Here is an 18,934-nt window from a genome sequence, read left to right as displayed (position 1 = left end):
TTGCACTCCAGCCTGAGCACCAGAGCCAGATACTATCTCAAAAAAATATATATATATATATATTCATATATTTATTTATTCATATATATTTATTCACCTATGTAAATATATATTCATCTACATAAATATATATTCATCTACATAAATATATATTCATCTATGTAAATATATTTATGTATATATATTCATATATATACATAAATATATATTTATTCATATATATTCATATATATTCATATATATACATAAATATATATTCATATATATTCATATATATACATAAATATATATATTTATTCATATATATGTACGTTGTGGCCTTAATTTGTATTCTTTTATAAAAATGGATTTGATTTCTGGGAATAAGCTGTAATATTAGCACGATATCCTTTTAGACATTAGACACAACACAAATTTTGAAACAAAGAAAATCATAACGATTAAATGTAGGAACAATGAAAAAGAAAGAAATCCAAGTTCAGTTTAAAAATTTGCAGCACCAAAGAATGTGAAGACATAAAAGTTCTTAACTCTATTTCTTTAATCATTCAACCAAATTTTTTTAAGTAACTAATGTGTTCCTGACACTGATGTGCTACGTATGTGATGGGTATCAAATTATACTGCCAATTGCCAAAAGTGCAAAGTATAATAAAAAATAAAAAATAATTAACCAGGCATGATAGCAGATGCCCATAATCCCAACTATTTGAGAGGCTGAGATGGGGGGATCAGCTGAGCCTAGAGGTTAAGGCTACAGTGAGCCATGATTGTGCCACTGCACTCCAGTCTACGTGATAGGGCAAGACCCTGTCTCAAAAATAAAAATAAGATAAAAACCAAAACGTATGCCATGATCATAAATAGATATAATTCAAATTTTAAAATCTTTGAAGAAAGAGGTCATTTTGTTATCCCGTTTCGTAACAAGATCTCAGTGTGTCCACATAACTGGAATACGAGCTGGGACCTCTGCAATATGAACTGGTGTTGAAGAGGAAGAAAAGTGAGCTTGGTCAGAACAGAGGCTGGGAAAAATAAACTGGGTACTGAGGCCTCCTGTTCTAGGTCGTCACTGAAGGAAAGAGAAAAAGTATCTATAAAACCTGCAGGAAATTTCTGGCCAGAAAGTTTGTCCTTAGAAAGCATTGCATGCATGAGGCATAGGTGTAAGGTTGTAGTTCATAAGCTGTATGACTAACTAGGTGGACCTGCCTCCTTTTTCATAAAGGGGAAAAAGATATGGCTGTGTATGCTGGAGTCATTATTCATATCCCTTAAGTAGCATTTCTACCTGGCAGTCAAGCCCACCTCAAAAGAATCACCTGGGAAGCTTACTACAAATACAAATCCCTGAGGCCCGAATCCCAGACTGATTGAACCGGACTCTCTGGAGATGGAACCTGAAAATGTATTTTTACAAAATCTAGAACAAATTCCTGTACCCACTTAAATCTGAGAACCCCTACTTTAACTCTTGGGACACCAAAAGAGCCTGGTTAATTAAAGTTGATTCATCTACAAGTTCCTGTGTTTTCAAAGGACTTTAGATGAATAATCTTCAGCTAAAGGCAGGTGATTTTTAGAGAATCAATATAATGGGAATATTTAAAGCAGTGATTCCCAGCCCTGACTGCAAAATGGGGTCATCTAGGAAGCTTTTTAAACGTAACAATGCCGAGGCCAGTTAAAACAGAATTTCTAAGGCAGGGCTCTGTCATTAAGTGAAACGAAACAAAATAGGATATGACATCAAAGGCACAGACTACAAAAGAAAAAATACCAAAAAACTTTTCTGCATCAACACTATGAGTAGAGGCCAGGCGCAGTGGCTCATGCCTGTAATCCCAGTACTTTGAGAAGCTGAGGCAGGCAGATCACTTGAGGCCAGGGGTTTGAGACCAGACTGGCCAACATGGTGAAACCCCATCTCTACAAAAAAAAGGAAAACACATCAATCAGTAGAGTAAAAAGACAACCCACAGAAAGGAGAAGAATATTTGAAAATCATATATCTGATAGGGATTAATATGCAGAATATGTAAAGAACAACTACAACTCCACAACAATAAAAAAAATCCGGTTCAAAAATGGGCAAAGGATTTGAATAGACATTTCTCTAAAGAAGATATATAAATGGCTAATAAGTACATGAAAAGATGCTCAATATCACTAGCCATTAAAGAAATGCAAATCAAAACTATAATAAGATGCCATCTCATATCCACTGGGGTGCTATTATTCAAAAAATGAGAAATAAAAAATGTTGATGAGAAATGAGAACCCTCTTACATTGTTTGTGGGGATGTAAAATGGTGCGGCTGCTGTTTAAAATAGTTTGGTGGTTGCACAAAAAGTTAAACATAGAATTCTCATCTATCCAGCAATTACCCTTCTAGGCATTTCCCCCAAAGGATTGAAACCAGGAACTCAAGCAGATACTTGTACACCAATATTTCTAGCACCTTTATTCACAATAGCCAGAAGGTGGAAATAACCCAATGTCCATCAGTGGATGAACTGATAAACAAAATGTGGAGTGTATGTGTTTGTGTTTGTGTGTGTGTGTGTGTGTGTGTGTGTGTGTGATGGAATATTATTCAACCTTAAAGAGGAGTAAAATTCTTATATATGATAAAATATCCGTGAAAACGTACTAAGTGAAACAAGCAGATACAAAAGGGCAGACAAATGATTCCACTTATACGAGATACACAGAATAGACAAATTCGTAGAGACAGAATGTAGGGTAGAGGTTACCAGGGGCTGGCGGGGGAAGGAGAGTTATTTCATGAGTACAGAGTTCTGTTTGGGATGGTGGAAAAGTTCTGGAAATGAATACAGGTGGTGGTTGCACAACACAGTGAATATACTTAATACCACTGAATTGTATGCTTAAAGGTGGTGACAAAAACAAATTTTATGTGATGTGTATTTTACCACAATTATAAAAACAAAAAACAAACCCAAAAATCTTCCCTAGGAGATTCTAGTATGCAGCCAGGGAAGAGAACCACTGGTTTAAAGGGGTAGGAAACGCACAAAGACCTTACTGTAGACTTCAGCATCCTGGCGAAGAGTGAGAGAACTGTAGCATCTGCTGAGTTGCTGGAGAGGAAGGGCTGTGCGGGTAGATGGGGACATGGGCCTGGGTTTGTACAGTAGGAGGAAGGACAGGGTCAGACTGGCACCTGGCACAGTAGAAGTTTTGGTTTTTGAGTCACACAGACCTGGATTTGAATTCAGCAGTACAGCCTATCAGACCTGTGACTCTGCTTAACCTTGCTGCCCTTTATTCAATGGTATATATTAAAAAGGGACAACAATCCCTATGATGTTGTGTTATTGTAAAGATTACATGAGATTATGCTTTTAAAGTGCCTATAACCAATGGTGATATTTAAAAAATTTAACAGCTGTATTGTAGGGGCAGGGCTGGCTTCATGAACTTCATACAGGCCCATGTGCTTAGTTTAATTCTCTACTGCTGCAGTCTTGAAATTCTTACTAATTGTAGAACAAGAGTCCTATAATTTTCATTTTGTTCTAGCCCTGGCAAATTAGTTTGTGCTGTGCAAGAGCATTCACCCAATCACAGCAGAGCTGGCAGAAGTGCTGAAGACATTTGCCAGGCATTAACCCTTAGTTACTGGATCATGGAAAGGTCCAGGGGTTCTTCAGCAAGAGGATGGGTAGGAGTAGAGCTTGAGGGTAGTGGTTATAGTGGCCAGCTTTCTTCTGCCCCTGCTCCACTACCTTGGCTGTATCTGGGGTCCCTCACATGCTCCTCTGGTTCAGTCGCTCCAGAAAGTATGCCTCTGGTCTTCTCACTGGGAGAGAGGTGGTGGGGGGACCAAGTAGAGTGGGAATGGCTCTGGCACTAGCACCTTCTTTCAAAGACTTCCAATCAGTTATACTGTTTTCTGCTCTCCATTTATTCCCCTTCAGAGGTACATGGTATCACAAGGTCCCACGTCTTTCCAGGGTTTTGCAAAGTGAATCCACTGGCTCATTGTTGTTCCTACCCCTCCCATACCTATCTTTGCTCCACAGATATTTGGCTTTCTTTCACCTTTCTCTGATATAAGTCAGTTACCACTCATCCATCTGCTTTCTAACTTAAAATATTGCGTAGCTATAGCCAGCCCTGATCAGCATCTCTAGTCTCTTCTCCCATTCTCTGTGTCTTCATGAGTTTTATTTCTTTTTTTTATTCTCCTACTGTCATTTTAGTGAGGCTTTAGGAAAGCGGCAAACATAAATTCATGTTTTCAGTCTGCTTGGTTTAACCAGAAGCCAGTCCTGACCATTTTGAAGCCTGTAATATCAAATTTATTCAAAAGCTCATCTTCTCCTCTCCCCTCAGCACCTGCTGAACATGTGGCCTCATGGGCATGAAATTGAGAGAGGAACATGGTCTGCTATTCAAATACTTAACCTTTTAGAGAATACTTATGGTCTATTCAAATACTTTTTTCATGTATGGGTGGGAAATATGGATGATAAGGAAAGAGTGACTGCCTCCTGACCTAACTGGCCATGGTTTCAGTCCCTAGCTCATTGTCCAGGAACTCTGTGGAGAAGGCCTGTAGCTTAATATGCTCCATGGATGAGGTTCTTGGTCTTATGCAACTCTCCTAAGCACTGACAGTTTCCTTAACATTTATTATCACTTCCAGCTCTCACTTGGGAACATTCATGCAGCATCCCTGCAGTGCACATGCCTCTTTGTTCTCTGATGCTGCAGTGGTCCAGGGAAAATCATAGCTCACAATCTTATCTGCATTGCATAGTCAGCTCTGAAGCCAGCATATACATGTGTGACCCACATCTGAGGGTTGGGGGGAGCAGATTTCCCCTGGCCATTGCCCACTCTCTTCATTTTCTTTTGCTATAGCAGAATACCACAGACTAGGTAATTTATAAAGAAAATAAGTTTATTTGGTTCACAGAAATAAGTTTATTTGGAGCCTGGGAAGTCCAAGTGCATGGCACCAGCATCTGGTGAGGGCCTTTGTGCTGGGTTTCCCATTGTGGAAGGTGGAAGAACAAAAGAGTGCAAGAGCCAGGACAAGAGGGGGCTGAACTTGCCTTTATAATAAGTCTACTCTCAAAATAACTTACCTACTCCTGAGATAAGGACATTAATCTATTCATGAGGGCAGAGCACTCATGACCTAATCACCTCTTAACAGCCCTACCTCTTAATACCATCACAATGGCAATTAAATTTCAACCTGAGTCTGGGAGGGGACATTCAAACCGTAATACTCACCATGCCATCTCTCACCAGTTTTCTCATCCCCTGCTAAGGAACCACAAGGACAGATGAACCTTTCAAGCAACCTTTCTATCATATGGTAAAATAAGCATAAATATAAAATAAAATAAGCATGTTCCCAACTGAGAGTTAGCAGTTTTCTACAGAATTTTGCAGTCTGTAGAAAAGTATTTCTTAACTTATCTGGAGGTCACCAACAGAGAGGATTGCTGATGAAGGAGACTTTACATTTTAAGAATTAAAGAACCACTTATAGCTAAGTAAATGCAAAAACAATCTGTACATAACATCTTAGGTATACGTAAAAGCCAAGATAAATTAGCTAAGAATCTGGTACATTTTCAAAAAATTTTAATAAGAATTTTTCAGAATCTGTTTTCTAAGGAAGATGATAGAAAATGTACTATCTACGTTATGCTTATTTTACCATATGACAGAAATTGCTCAGTAGAATTTAAAGATATTTTAACATAAATGTAAACTAGTCTTATTAAATCAAGGACAACTGCAGAATGTTGCAATTAAGAAAAAAGCCAAAATTTCCTTTTCAAATTATTTATTAAATAGTAAAGCACTATAAAATAATAAATGAAATATTTAACACTTCTAATTTCAGCAAAATTTATGCCCATATTTTTAATGTAGTATTTGCAATTCACAGGATGAACTATTTCATACTCTTGCATCTTATAAACTTATTGCAGCAAGATACAGATGGCAGAGAAGTAAATGGGGACGTATATGTCCTGTGAATTTAAAAGATGGTAACATTTATTCAGGATTACCAGATTATTCTGTGAGGTAAGTAAGATTTTCAGAACCTAATTTTAAAACTTCCTCATACATCTTTTCAGTTGCTTACTAATATGGCATATTTTAAGTTTTCTAGGTAAAATCTACTGTCTTTCATCAGAAGAAGCATTAAAATCATTTGTATTGAATCCACGTCCCTATCTGCTTCCACCTATGCCAGCACCACCATGTAAAGTATTCATATTTGGACCTCAATATTCAGGGAAAACAACACTTTGCAATATGCTTGCAGAAAATTACAAAGGAAAGGTAACTATCTATCTATCTATCTATCTATCTATCTATCTGTCATGTATCTATCTATACTTGATTATAATTTATTGGATTTTATTTGTACTCAGTTTTTAAAATTTCATGTTTCAATTGAATAGTTATTCCACTGGGCTTGGAATAGGGAAGGCATTCTTTTTGTTGTTTATTGCTGCTTCCAGACCAGAGTCCCTCCCTGCTTCCCAAAAGCCCCCCAATGTAAATATCATGTCATTCAGACTCTGCCACCTATTAGCTTTCTTGGTTCTACTCATCTTCGGTCCCCTGGGTTTCACTACTCCTGGCTCACTCTCATTCTCCCCATATACTCACTCCTGTCCTAATTCATGGTGATTTCACTATTACAAAAATGATCCTCCCAACACCTTGACACCTTCTCCCTCAGTAATCTTGTTCTCCACTCTCAGTAAATGAAATTATTTTTAGCTTAGACAAGAGTGATAGCAGTAAAAGTGGTAAGAAACAAGCATATTTGGGATATAATTTGAAGGCAGAGCCAAAAGATTTGATGAAGGATTGGAATGTGGAGGAATTCTAGAAGGGGCAGTGTGACTTGAGGATTGCCTATGCAAGAAGGAATGGCACAAGATCATGGCTAAAGACAGAGCAATTCAGGCCATGGGAAGGTGTTAGAAGTTGTTCAGAGTGCTGCTGCATTCTTTTAAGCACAAGAGTATTCTATTTGCTTTTAACTTTTTCATTGTGAAACATGACAAACATACAGAAAAGTGAAGCCCACTGAGTTATCGCAAAATAAACCCCCATGTAACCACCACCCAGGTCAAATTTGGAATGTTGCCAGCACCCAGAAGCCCTCTCATGTTTCTTCTCAATACCAGTCTCCTCACTCTCCACACTAAGGTAACCACTGCCAGAATTTTATGGCATTCACTTCCACACTTCTTTTACAGTTTTGCCATGGAAGCATAGGTCCAAATACCATAGGCTAGTTTTGCATGTTTTTTTGAACTTTATAGACTTAAAACAATTTATCTTCTTTGTGCCTGGCTTCTTTCACTTAACATTATAATTATGATATTTGTCCACACTATTGAATGTAGCTGCAGTTTATTCATTTTTATTGTTTTATTGTATTCTGTTGATTGACTTATACTGTAATGTATTTATCCACATTTGAGCACTAATAAAACTTGGACTGATTCCAGATTGGAGTAAATAACACTACTGTAAACATTCTTGTATGTGTCTCTTGGTGCACACATGGACATATGTTCAACTTGTGTAGATAATGCCAAATTGTGTTCCAAAGTAGTCCCATTAGTTCACAATACTATCAGCAGTGTATAAGAGTTCCATTATTCTACATTCCTGTCAACTCTTATTATGGTCAGTCTTTCTAATTCTAGCCATTTCAGTGAGTGTATAATAGTATCTCACTGTGGTTTTAATTTGCATTTCCCTAATGGCTAATGAGGTTGAATCTCTTTCATATGTTTACTGGCCATTTAGATATTCTCTTTTTGAAGTGTTTTCTCAACTGTCTTACCCATTTTTAGTTGTGTTTTTGTATATTATTAGTAAGAGTTCCTAATATTATCTATATACAAGTTCTCTATTGATTATATGCATTATGACTATTCTTTGTCTCTCTGTGTCTTGCCATTTCACTTTTCTAATGGCATCTTTTAATAAACAGAAGTTCTTTATTTCAATGAGAAATTATTTATCAACCTTGTCTGTTATCATTAGTGCTTTTTATATCACACTTAAGAAAATGTTTCCACCCAAACATCATGAGGATATTGTCCTATATTAACTTCTAAAAGCTTTATTGTTTTGACTTTCACATTAGATATATAATCCACCTAGACTCGACTTTCTTATAATGTAAAGGACAGCGTAAGTTTTACTTTTTCCCATATAGATATTCAGTTGTTTCAGAATCATTGAAGAAAAGATCATCCGTTATCAACTGTTTGCCCCCTTTGTCTTATATCATGTCTTTATACATATGTGTGTCTCTTTTGGGGCTCAGTGATCTATTTCTTTTTTCCTTTTCTTTTCTTTTTGAGACAAGGTCTTGCTCTATTGCCCAAGCTGAAATGCAACGATACCATCGTAGTTCACTGCATCCTCTAACTCCTGGGCTCCAACAATCTTCCCACCGCAGCCTCCTGAGTAGCTGAGATGATAGATGCACATCACCATGCCTGGCTAATTTTTGTATTTTTTTGTAGAGATGTGGCCTTGCTATGTTGTCCTGGCTGATCTCGGGAGCTCCTTGCCTCAAATGGTCCTCCCACCTCAGCCTCCCAAAGTACTGGGATTACAAGTATGAACCACCATACTGAGCCTCACTGATCTATTTCATCATTTTATTAGTATTTTGCCAGTACTACATTGACTTAATTATTTTAACTTTACAATAAGTCTTGATGTCAAATAAAGCAAAGTCTTCTATCTTATTGTTCTCTTTCAGGAGTGCATTGGCTATTCTTAGCCCTTTGCAATTTTTTTTGTTGTTGTTGTTGAGACGGAGTCTCGCTCTGTCGCCCAGGCTGGAGTGCAGTGGCCGGATCTCAGCTCACTGCAAGCTCCGCCTCCCGGGTTTACGCCATTCTCCTGCCTCAGCTTCCCGAGTAGCTGGGACTACAGGCGCCCGCCACCTCGCCCGGCTAGTTTTTTTTTTTTTTTAGTAGAGACGGGGTTTCACCGAGTTAACCAGGATGGTCTCGATCTCCTGACCTCGTGATCCACCCGTCTCGGCCTCCCAAAGTGCTGGGATTACAGGCTTGAGCCACCGCGCCCGGCCAGCCCTTTGCAATTTTATGTAGAAAAATCTTTTGGGATTTTAACTGGGATAGCATAACATTTATAGATCAGTTGGAGGAATGGACATCTTTACAATATTGACTCTTCTAGTCCATAAACATGATACATTTTACCAGTTATTTAGCCCTCTTTAATTTATGTTAGTAATAATTTAGAGTTTCCTGTGTAGAAATTTGCACAGAGCTCTGGGTATTTGATGGGTTTTGATGCTATCCTAGGTAATATCATTTTTAACTAATTAAAACTTTTCTCTATTATCTTGCATGTTATATATTATTTTCTTTAAAGAGTCACCCAAGAAATAATGCCTGACATATTACTTCCAATATAAATTGGTACTTTTATACTTCTTAGGTAGTACAAGGGTCTTATAATTCAAACACATCCTTAAAATGTATTCCTATATAATGTTTTCCTGTAAAGCATCACCTGGTTTTTAATGTGCAAACATCGTAGACCATACATATCTTCCAATACAACGTTTTTCAAATACTGTTTATATTTACATTTCCAAAAGAAAATTCTACATTTTAAATTTATAATAGTCAGGAAAGATGGTGCGATACATTTCAAATACAAGTGGTAGAATGTCAAAATCAAGTGTGAGTGTTTAGAAAACTCCCTCATGTGTCAGTAACAGAGTCTCAAATGTTGCTGGCCCTAAGAAAGACCATTTTACTGCATGGAAAACAAATGTGTATCACCAATCATATTAATTGTTTGGTGATCACATAATGATGTTTTAACCATTTTGCATCCAAACAACATGATTGCCTGTTACTTGTAATAGGCCTCTGCTTATGTTTTAGTTACATTATAGAATTTGAGTCAAGGTATAATGCATTATAAATTTCCCATGTAAAATAATGAAAAATCAGCTGGCATAGTGGCTGTAACCCCAGCACTTTGGGAGGCTGAGGCAGGAGGATCCCTTGAGTCTAGGAGTTTGAGGCCAGCCTGGGCAAAAAGTTGAGACCTCTTCTCTAAAAAAGTAAAATAAAATACAATAAAATAAAATCATGAAAAATTATTATTTCTGACCCTCAGAAACTGAAATAATATTTTTTTGTTTAAGTCCTTAAGTTTTTAGGTACTGTGTTATGCAACAATTAGACAATACCCCAAAATAATTTTTTTAAGATTGATCATTGTATTTCATCAGAGCATAAAACATTTCTCTCTGATACAAGGCCTCTGTTTTTTAAATGAAACCCAGTAGCCTGGGAGATCTTCGAAACAAGTATAACTAAAAACATGTTTCTGGCACTGTATACTTAGACCGCCTATAGATCAAAAGGATAAAGATAGGCAAACCTAGGAAAATAGGCAACAGATAGCTAGAGAAAACCACAGAAGATGAGTTGTCAGGGGAAAAAACTTATGAAAGATGCCTAACCTCATCAGCAGATAAGTAACATAAAATAATAGTAAGATGAAAATTTTCACCCATGTCAAAAGAATGACAACTTTTGTTCTAATGAGAACATGTATGAATGGGAAGTTTTAAAAACTACTGATGGAACTGTACATGGCTACCATCTTTTTAAGAATCTTTAAATTACAGCCATGACAGGGGAACTAGCCCTCCTAATGTGTGATCCCTGAGGGAAGAGAAATTCATGAGGTGAGCTACTTGGTTACCCCAATTATCTGTGTGGATGGGGACAGTTTCCTGACAGGACAAGCAGAGCTTGGTGCTTCTATGGAGCTGAGGAGGCTGAGCTCAGTTCTGAAGCAGCCTGCACTGTGAAGCAGAGCAGCAGGGAGAAGGGAGCTGCTTGTGAGTAGAGTGGGAGCAAGGCCCAAGTGTGCATGGCCAAGAGCTTCTCAAAGGAGACTTCACAAAGCTTATCGAAGGATGGCTCCTACAGGTTGTCAACAGAACAGATACCGGAGGTTGAAGAGTGCTGGGACTTGAGACATCTGGCCTAGTTGCAAAGAAGAGGCCTTGTTACCAGAACACTGAGCTGACACACTGTAAAGGCCATCCCTTAGGAATAAGGACTACAATCTAGATTAAGGCCTACTCTACACCCTCCGTTACCAAACCTAAAACCACTCCTCAATGAAATCTGGGGGATTGAATTTGGAGATTGAACCCTATCAAATTGGGAAATACTTGGGGGCTTTCCAAATATTGGATTTAATAAAGCACAAAATAGAGGTTCAGGCCAGTTGCAGTGGCCTGTAATCCCAGCACTTTGGGAGGCTGAGGAGGGCGGTTCACTTGAAGCCAAGAGTTTGAGACCAGTTTGGCCAACACGGTAAAGCTCTGTCTCTACAAATACGAAAAGTAGCCAGGTATGGTGGTGCACATTTATAATCCCAGTTATTCGGGAGACTGAGGCAGGAGAATTGTTTGAACCCAGGAGGTGGAGATTGCAGTGACCATAGATTACACTACTGCACTCCAGCCTGGACGACAAGGAGAGACTCTGTCTCAAAAAAACAAAAAACAGAAGTTCAATGTGGTAAACCAATACAGTCATGTGCTGCATATACAACAGTGGTCCCACAAGATTATAATGGAACTGAAAATTTCTCATCGCCTAGTGAAGTCATAGCCATTGTAACATCATAGCACAAGTTACTCATGTGTTTGTAATGCTGCTATAAACAAACCTACTGTGCTGCCAGATGTATAAAAGCAAAGCACATACAATTATGTACAGTTATGTAATACTTGATGACAATAATAATGATGTTAATGGTTTAGTATTTACTATACTTTTAATCATTATTTTAGAATGTACTCCTTCTACTTATAGAAAACGTTAACTGTAAAACAGCCTCAGCCAGGTCCTTCAAGAGATATTCCAGAAGGCATTGTTGTCATAGGAGATGACAGCTCCATGCATGTTATTGTCCCTGAAGACCTTCCAGTGGGACAAGATGTACAGGAGGAAGACAGTGATATTGATAATCCTGACCCTGTGTAGGGCTAGGCTACTGTGTGTATTTGTGTCCTGGATTTTAACAAAAAAAGCTTAAAAATCGAAAAATAGAAAAAAGCTTATAAAGATACAAAGAACCTATTTGGTACATCTGTACAATGAGTTTGTGTTGTAAGCTAGAATTGTTGAAAAAGAGTCAAAAAGTTTAAAAATTTTGGAAAGTTATAAAGTAAAAAAGCTATAATAAGACAAGGTTAATTTATTGTTGAACAAAGAAAAAAATTTTAAATAAATGTAGTGTAGCCTAAGTGTACATTGTTTATAAAGTCTATAGTAGTATACAATAATGTCCTAGACCTTCTTACTCACTCACCACCCACTGTCTCACCCAGATCAACTTCTAGTCTTGCAAGTTTCATGGTAAGTTCCCTATACAGGTGTAGCATTTAAAAAATGTTTATGCCATATTTGTACAGTACCTTTTCTATATTTAGATATGTTTAGACATATAAATCCTTAACGTTGTGTTACAGTTGCTTGCAAAATTCAGTACAGCAACATGCTGTACAGGTTTGTAGCCTAGGAGCAATAGGCTATACCACATAGCCTAGGTGTTTAGTAGGCTGTACCCTCTAAGTTTGTGTAAGTACACTCTATGCTGTTTGCACAACAATATCACCTTATGACACATTTCTCAGAATGTATCCCCATTGTTAAGCAACACATGACTGTAACTGAACTGCGTGATAGCACAAAAGTCAACAATGACAGTCTTCAGAGGAAGATAACAGAATTCAAAGTCCCTAATAATGTATCATCCACAATGTCCAACATACATTGCAAGGCATGCAAAGAAACAGGAACTAACGTTACCCATATCAAGAAAAAAGGAGACTATAGAAACTGGCCCTGAAATGGACCAAATGATGGATTTAGCAGATAAAATCTTTAAAATGGCTGTTATAAATATGCTTAAGGTCTGTATAAGAGAATAGAGAATCTCTTAAGATAAATGAAAAAACTACTTAAAACAGAACCAAATGGAAATCCTGCACTAAAAATATAAAAACCAAACTGAACGTTTTACTGAATTAGTTTGACTGCAGATTGGAATTTGTGGAAGAACTTGAACACAGATCAAAAAATCATTTCCAGTCTGAAGAACAGAGGGAGAAAAAATATTGAAAAAAATGAACAGAGCTTCAGGGACCTGTGGGACAAATCAAATTGTCTAATGTGAGTCAGTGAAGTCCCAGAAGAAGATGATAATGGAAATAGGACAGAAAAAAAAAAAATACTTGAAAATATCATTGTCAACTTAAATTAAGAAACCAAGCAGAAACCAAAAAATTATAGATTGACTTATAGGTCCAAGAAGCTCAGCAAGCCCCAAACAGGATAAATACAAGGAAAACCACACCTACACACATCATATTTAATGGTGAAAACCCCAAAAGCAGCAGTCCCCAGTATTTTTGGCACTATGGACTGGTTTTATGGAAGACAGTTTTTCCACAGACTGGGTTGTGGGGATGGAGGATGGGTTCAGGATGAAACTGTTCCACTTCAGATCCTCAGGCATTAAATTCTCATAAGGAGCACACAAACCAGATCCCTTGCATGTGCAGTTCACAATAGGGTTTGTGCTCCTATGAGAATCTAACACTGCCACTGCTCTGACAAGAAGCAGAGCTCAGGCCGTAATGCTCGTCGGACTGCTCATCTCCTGCAGTGCCGCTCAGTTCCTACAGGTCCATGGCCTGAGGGTGGGAGATCCCTCCCCTAAAGCAGCCACAGAAAAATTGATGCATTAAATAGAAGAAAACATTGATACAAATGACTACCAACTTTTCATCAGAAGCAATGGCAATCAGAAAACAATGAAACAAGAGCTTTAAACAACTACAAGAAGAAAAGCCATCCTAGAAGTATATAGCAAGTGAAAAATGTCCTTGAAAAATGAATTAACACAAAGATATTTTTGGATAAAAGTCACTTTCTGGCCTTCTGATGACTAAGAGTTTCATATTACAATTGCCAAGCCAGATCACCCAAGCACTAAAGAAACAATATGCAAATGAAGCTTCCAATTATTAATATGTTCTGGAAAATAAGAGTAAGTATTGAATCTAGAAACTAGATCAGGATAATAGAAACAGAAAAGGGAACATTTGGAAAACAAAAAGGGTCCTTTGAAATTAAAATATATGCAAGATGGAAGAACATTAAAAAAGAAAATATAACACAAATGAAAAATTTAATAGAAGAGTTAAAAGATAGAAATTAAAGTTACCTTCTAGAAATTAGTATAAATTGACAAATGGAAAAAAGAATAGAAAAGAAAATAAACCATAAGGTCAGTCTAGGGTGTTCATTATCCATATAGGAATTCTTGTAGGAGCTACCAGAGAAAAGAATATTACCAAAGAAATAACTGCAGAAAATTTCCCAGATTGAAGGACACGCTTCCAGATAGAAATGACACAGTAAATGCCCAGTAAAATGGATGGAGAAAGACCCACACGAAGGGACATCACTTTGAAATTATAAGACAGTGGGGGCAAAGATCCAGAAGCTTCTGTAAAAATGAGCCTAGAAGACTCTGGAGAGGAAAACTAGGTCCCATGGAAAGGACTGGGAATTCAAATAACATGGAACTTCTCAACCCACAACTCTGGAAGCCAGAAGACATTTTTGGGGGGGGAGTGGCTGATAGCCTAGAATTTTATATTCAGGCAAACAAAGTCTAACGATACAATGAGGGCATTTTCAGTCACACATGCAAAAAATTACCTCTAATGTATTCTTTGTCAGAAGCTACTAGAGGATGTGGTGCATCAAAATGAGGGCATAAACTAAGATGGCAACATGGGATCCAGAAGCAAAAGGGCATCCATGCATCAAGAGGGTTAGGAAATCCCAAGATGGTGGGGGAAGGAGAACCCATGATGTCAGTTGTTCTGCAGGCCTAGAAGCCTGGAAAATAACCAATCCAGTTTGGGGTAGGAGTCCAGAAGGTTCTAGAAGAGATAGCTCCAGGGAGATGATTACCTGATATATTTTCAAGCAGAAATTTATACTTGTGAAGAAGAGTTTAGGAATTCATTATTGATAGGTATATAGAAAACTAAGCAACCCCCATTAAAAAAAACCTGCGAGAACAGAAATATGAACGTGTTCTATGTAATTGTGAATAATTGTTCTATAAGCATAACATGAATAATGCATATTATTTTTTTAAATGTATTCTCTAATTCTTGGAGGCTTATGGAGGGGTGTGGGAGAAGAAATGTGTGTGTGTGTGTGTGTGTGTGTGTGTGTGTGTATGTGTCTCTAAGATTCCTAACTAATTCATCATTTGGGAAAGAAAAAGTTATATCCAGGCAATTTCAGATTATTTAAAGTGTAAATTAGAAGGACAAAGGAAAAAAATTAGAAGGAAACTAAAACTTTTGACAGCATACAGAGGAAAATACTGAGTATATATTTGCTATGTGTGTGTTTCTCATCTATTACTGCATAAAAAATTACCCTAACAACTTGAAACAGTAAGCATTGATGATCTTGCATAGTCTCTCTGAGTCAGGAATTCAGGAGTGGCTTAGCTACGTGGTTCTGTCCTAGGTTCTTTCATGAGGCTACAGGTAAGATGTCATCTGGGGCTGCACTCATCTGACACTAGGCTGGGGCTGGAAGATGGCTCAGTCACATGAATGAGACCTCAGTTCCTTTCTATGTGGATCTCTTCATAGGACTGCTTATGTGTCCTCATGACCTGGCAACTGACTACCCTCAGAGAGAGTAAACCAAGGAGGAAGCTATAATGTCTTTCATGACTTAGTCTTAAAAGTCATCCGCTGTCACTTGCATCGTACTCTATTTAAAGCAAGTCACTACTAAGTTCTAGTTACACTAAAGAGGAGAATTAGGCTCCACCTTCCAAAGGGAGGTGTGTCAAAAGATTTGTGGACTTATTTTAAACCCATCACATCACAATATGTGTCAGATAAAGGAATTATCATTTTAAGATACAAAAAGATGAATCAATATGCAGATAAAACCCCAACAGAAAAAAAAACAAACAGGCAATTCACAGAATAATAGATACAAATGCCATTAAACATTAGCAAAAGGATACTACCTCCCTGATAGAGATGCCAAAAATCAGAGACTTGTCATATCAATCTCATTGTAAGAATTAAAAGATTACTAAAAACACCAAATTTCGATGTGTACGTAGGATGGGAGAAGCACATTCTCATAGACTGCTAGTAAGAGTATAACCATTAGGCATAGCAATTGGAAATACATATGCAAGCCTAAAGTCCATGCATATCCTTTGAACTGCCAATTCTGTTATATGGATTTTTCTAAAGAAACTATCAAAGATATGTAGATAATTGTGTTCATCATAGCCTAGTTTATGTATCAGAAATGTGTATACCAAAATATAATCCATAATGTGTATTATATATTGTCTACATTTTATACATATTATACGTATGTATATATTATGTCTATAATACACATATTATATTATATACATATATATTTTATGCCTATAATACACATGTATACATATATAGCATACTATGCATATATTATATATTATATATAATATGCAATTTAATATTAATATATTATTAATATATTATTATCCTGATATATAATGGTAATATATTAATATAACACTATATTAATACATATTATATTGATATTAATATTATACATTAATAATGTATAATATACTATAGTATAGTATATAAAATATATTACATATTATATACATAGTATACAATGTATATAGTATGCTATGTATACTATATATAACTATAGTATATACATACACATATATAATATATAATACATATATAGATAATATATAATACATATATAGATAATATATAATACACATATTATCTATATTTTGGTATATACATTTTTGCTACTATAAACTAGGCTATGATGAACAAAATTATGAACATATCTTTGACAGTTTTTTAAGAAAAATCCATAAAACAGAATTGACAGTTCAAAGGATATGCATGGATTTTAGGCTTGTATATGTATTTCCAATTGCTATGCCTAATGGTTATGCTTTTATCAGCAAGTATATAAAATATATATGTATCTGTTTGTATATGTATATATATGAATAGTATATATGGTATATGGTATATATGTATATGTGTGTACTATTATGTATATATAGTATACCATATATGTATTGATATTTTAGTTAAATAAGTTGTAACATATTCATCTGATGCAATAATATGCACATACTAAAAACTGATGATGTGGATGAAGATTTATTGTCATGGAATAAAGCAGTGTAAGCCTACCAAAAGAAAAGCAGAATGGGAATATAGAGATCTGTAAATATTAATTAAAGACACATAGAATCCTATTTTTAAGACCCCAATATTCTGTATTAAATCTATTATCCACCTGACAACTTATATCCAGAACATAGAAATTATTCTAACACAATTTTAGGCAAAAGCTGAACATATGCTTAAAGAGAAAAAAATAAGTGAATAAGCATGTATAAAGAATTTCAGAAGTATTCATGATTAGGGAACTGTAAATTTAATCTACAATGAGATACTTCTTCACACCCAGTGGAAAATTTAAAAGCTTCACAAAACCAAGTGTTGGTGAGGATGCAAGGAAACTAACTTTCATATATTTCTGGTAGGGATGTAAAATAGTTCAACTATTTTGGAAATAGTTTGATGGTTTATTATATAGTTATATACATACTTACCATATGGCCCAGGAATTTCACTCCTAGGTTTTTACCCAAGAGAAGAGGAAACACATAACCACAAAAAGACTTCTGTACAAATGTTCATCACGGCTTTATTCATAATAACCAAAACTTAGAACACAACCCAAATGTCTATCAATAGATAAATGAATAAAAAACTGTAGTATATTCATACAATGAAATCCACTCAACAATAAAAAGCATACCCACAATAACACTGATAAATCTCCAAAACATTCTGCTAAGGAGGGATAACCTGAAAAAGATCACATACTGTATGCTGCCATTTATATGAAATTCTAGAAAAGGCAACACTAATTTGTAGTAAAAGAAAGCAGAAAGTAGTTGCCAGGGGCCACGAATGAAAGCTGGGGAAGGGGTGAGGCAGGAAAGGATTGACAACAAAGGAGCATAAGAGAATTTAGGGAGTGATGTAAAAGTTCAGGCTGGTCTCAAACTCCTTGACTCAAGGGATCCTCCTGCCTCAACCTCCCAAAGTACTGGGATTGCAAATGTTAGCCACTACACCCAGTAAATGTTCTATATCTTGATTGTGGTTTATGTATATATGTATTTGTTAAAACTCATCATACTGTGTACTTAAGATGTATGCCTTTTATTGTGTGTAAGTTATACATATAACATTGATTAAAAAAATATCTATGTTTTAACTTCTGTTAAGTCAAAATATATATACATAATCTGAATATATATACTACATGATAAATACATAATACAGATAAATATCCTATGTGAAAAATATGGCTGAATTTCTATTAAAGCAAGTACTCAAAAATAGGTGAATTCTGAACATAACTCCAAATATACCTCAAGTAGTATTAATATTTTTGGAATAGAGATAGAAATACAGGTAGATATAGAAAGATAGATGAACAATGTGTTTTACAGTCACAGTAACTCCTGCTTATATTGATTTTCTCAAATATTCTTTGCAGGTAGTCGACTATGCCCAACTTGTTCAGCCACGTTTTGATAAAGCCCGTGAAACATTAGTAGAAAATACCATAGCTGAGGCCACTGCAGCAGCAATTAAAGTTGTGAAAGAAAAGCTTCTCACGGAACTGCAAGCGAGAAAACAAGGTGAAACAT

The 18,934-nt window shown here is 36.2% G+C and overlaps 1 protein-coding gene across 2 annotated transcripts in view; it reads left to right on the top strand.

Moving 5' to 3' along the window:
* Positions 1–18,934, top strand: part of AK9 (adenylate kinase 9) — a 176,069-nt gene that overhangs the window by 45,306 nt on the left and 111,829 nt on the right. For both annotated transcript variants that reach the window (XM_033234862.1, XM_033234861.1), the window contains exons 11-13: positions 5,943–6,082; positions 6,163–6,343; positions 18,781–18,925. In XM_033234862.1, the coding sequence (XP_033090753.1) occupies positions 5,943–6,082; positions 6,163–6,343; positions 18,781–18,925 (466 nt within the window). The remainder of the gene's footprint in view (positions 1–5,942; positions 6,083–6,162; positions 6,344–18,780; positions 18,926–18,934) is intronic.

This window comes from Trachypithecus francoisi, unplaced genomic scaffold (genome assembly GCF_009764315.1).
Source record: "Trachypithecus francoisi isolate TF-2019V2 unplaced genomic scaffold, Tfra_2.0 Lachesis_group15, whole genome shotgun sequence".
In the NCBI taxonomy this organism is placed as follows: Eukaryota; Metazoa; Chordata; class Mammalia; order Primates; family Cercopithecidae; genus Trachypithecus; species Trachypithecus francoisi.
Note: the sequence above shows the minus strand (reverse complement) of the source record. Positions and strands in the feature narration are given on the sequence as shown.